This window comes from Oxyura jamaicensis, chromosome 1 (assembly GCF_011077185.1).
Source record: "Oxyura jamaicensis isolate SHBP4307 breed ruddy duck chromosome 1, BPBGC_Ojam_1.0, whole genome shotgun sequence".
Taxonomy (NCBI): Eukaryota; Metazoa; Chordata; class Aves; order Anseriformes; family Anatidae; genus Oxyura; species Oxyura jamaicensis.
This window is the reverse complement of record NC_048893.1, coordinates 76,983,730-76,986,637: the sequence shown is the minus strand read 5'-3', so window position 1 is coordinate 76,986,637 and position 2,908 is coordinate 76,983,730. Positions and strand designations below refer to the sequence as shown.

The 2,908-nt window shown below is 43.3% G+C and overlaps 1 protein-coding gene across 4 annotated transcripts in view; it reads right to left on the bottom strand.

The window, feature by feature from the left end:
• The window catches only part of LOC118157675 (anoctamin-2-like), a 17,647-nt gene that overhangs the window by 1,118 nt on the left and 13,621 nt on the right, over positions 1 to 2,908 (bottom strand). For 3 of the 4 annotated variants that reach the window (XM_035312110.1, XM_035312118.1, XM_035312101.1), the window contains one exon: positions 270 to 773. In XM_035312110.1, the coding sequence (XP_035168001.1) occupies positions 294 to 773 (480 nt within the window). In that variant the 3' untranslated portion in view covers positions 270 to 293. Of the gene's footprint in view, positions 1 to 269; positions 774 to 2,363; positions 2,495 to 2,908 lie in introns of those variants that run through there. The other variant, XR_004746701.1, reaches the window with a different exon arrangement.

The following is a 2,908-nucleotide window of genomic DNA, read 5'->3' as shown; positions in this document are numbered from 1 at the left end:
CTTTTCCCACCTTTTATTGCTGAGTGTGACATCATATGGTATGGAATATCCCTTTGGTTGGTTTAGGTCAGCTGCCCTGGTGATGTTTCTTTCTCACTTTTTTGCCCACCCCCTAGGAGGGTCAGAGAGAGTCCTGATGCTGTGCCAGCACTGCTCAGCAGCAGACACAACACCGGTGTGATACCACTGGTATTCTAGCTACAAGTGCAGAGCGCAGCACTGGGCTGCTGCAGGGAAAGTTAACATCCCAGCCAGACCCAGTACACTGCCCCACCACCATGGCCTGCCCATGCTTACATCCTCTGCGTAGTCATCTCCTGCAACAAGACATCCATTAGCCCCACCATGTACCCAGTGCTGTGCAGGAAACACAGTTTTCCCACTCTTACCTCAGCGTCTTTCTCAATCTCTAGCCCTGCTGCCACCAGGTTGCGTTCATACTCCTCCCTCTGCAGCCGCTTCTCTTCCTCCAGGGCATCCAGTGGGCCCAGCTCAATCACCTGAGCCCCCAGCGACTCCTGCGGGATGTGCTGGCCATGGTCTGGCTGCAGCTCTAGGCAACCCTTCTTGGTCTCTCCATTTGAAAAAACAGCCATGGAGTCTGCCCTGTTCATTGGCTCTGGTGGGCTGGTCCCATGCTGGTGTTGGACAAGGCGTTTTCGGTAGTGGTAGGCTAAAACATAGTCAACCTTTCTCTTGCTGTCCCTGAAGTGCATGCCACTCACAGAGTCCACAGCCCCTCCTTGGGTCCCATCCAGGTAATTGTTTATAATCTGAAAGGGAAACACATGAGTGTCATGAATCAAAAACCCTAAAGTCCAAGGAGAAGCCAGGCCTAGGGTCTGACTAAACACAAGCACTTTAAAGCATTAGATGAGCAGAGCAAAAATTGGAGATTAACTGGGGATACGTATGACTTATAAACTTGTACTCTGCAGATCAGATTAAATCACACTGAGCTCTTCTGACTGTAAACAAATGAGAGTGTCTAAAGACAGTGACCTTATCCAGCACCATGGGATAGCTACCTATCTGACACGTGGGTATGGACGTGCATGCCAATGCTGTCTTTTGGTTTATGTGTAAACAGACTATATAGGATACCACATTAGCATTTTAAAATGGGATTGAGAATTGGGAACAAGGATCACATGACAGTTTGGGACATAAAAAAGGATGAGCTGTGGAGAAAAGATGGTCAGGGAAGGGAAACAGGTGACTGTGTGCAGGAGTAGAAAGAGACTGGTTCCAGCTAGAACAAGACAAAGCTCCTCAAAGTAGTATGAGGGCAAGAAGGCAGGGCTGGACAGAGATGATTTGGCAAATAACAGGGATTAGAGAGGATAAACTCTATGGATGGCTAACAGTTGATGTGTATTTTAATCTATTATGAGACGAATATGTGACTGAACATATTCTTTACATATTTCTTTACATACTTTACATATTTCCTTCTGCTGTGACACTGCAGAAGGAAATCAACAACCATAATCATTAAAATTGCCTATGTTCTACTCAGCTACTACTGTGGACAATCTCTGCCACCTAATCTTCACTATACAAAACCTTCCAGCATGAAACGGCTTCCATTCTAACACCACCATCCCACCCTACTGTGGACAACAATTCTGCAGAATCTGTGTTGAACACAAAATTGTTAAAAAGCACCCTTTCTAGCTCAATATTGTATCTTAAAACCCTTCACAGAACTCTCTACTGTGTCATTCATTAAAGTGACGCCAGCACTTCAAAAATAGGAAAATACATTCAAGGAAATAAATATGGTCACACTGATTCAAATCAGTGAATCCCTAATTTAATTCCAGCTATTTATGGATCCCATAGGCGGTTATACAAGCAAATCTTGACAGGTACCAGTTAAAGGTTTTTTTCTCTTCCTACCTCCCCTTCAATTACATGCACCAGTAGTCCTGAATTCAAAGTTAACCAAGCAAACTGTATGGCAATTTTGTCATTTGTTAACACAACATGAATAACTTGAAGGCTTTAGACATATGTGCATATTGTTAAATACCCCAACTTCTCCCAAATTCTTGTTTTTCATTGCTTCTCTTCACATCTCAGTTTCCCACAAAGTAGCTTTCAGTCACCATATCCTTTAATAAATCATTTTTGCATGCATACTCCATCCTTCTTTATTTCATGAAATTATCATCACATAATCTGTTCCACACATTACACATATCACAAACATTATGTGTATAGCATATGTATACTCCCTTTAGGCATATCTAAACTTACACTCAACAACAGATTCTGGCAGAATATAAAACTGCTCAGGAGATAGCACTTTATTGTAATTCCCCATTTCCTAGTTAGGTCCGTTTTCATATAGTACTCACAGGCAGTCCATGCAAACCTTCACGATCCATCTCTACCACAGTGAAGAAAATTCTGTTCCAGATCCCTAGTCTCCCTTACAGAGAGTTTCACACATTACAGCGCAGAAGTAATGATGTCACCACTGCCTGGTTGCTGGCACAACACAATTCATTAGCTGACTCTAGAGAAGATGAATTCCAAACATCCTCTCCTCTCTTACTGGTAAGCGTGGGCAGAAATAAGATGCTCAGACAAATGCAGAAGAGGGAACAAGGAGGTTGGGAACATGAAAAGTCACTAAAAGGTTTTCCTGTTTATTACCTGTGTGTAGCCAGCTGCCACAACCCTGCCACCTGAGAGATCACCATAGCAACATTAGATGTTGTTGGAGTTACACAAAATAAAATGAGGAGGAGATACAGCAGTTCCACTCTCCCTGTCTTGTAGACTTTTGCTCATTCCTCCCCAGTCACTCTTAGAAACAAAGTGCCATCCTGTCCTGGTTTCAGTTAGGACAATTATTTTTCCTCCTAGTAGCTGGTAGGGTGCTATGTTTTGGATTAGG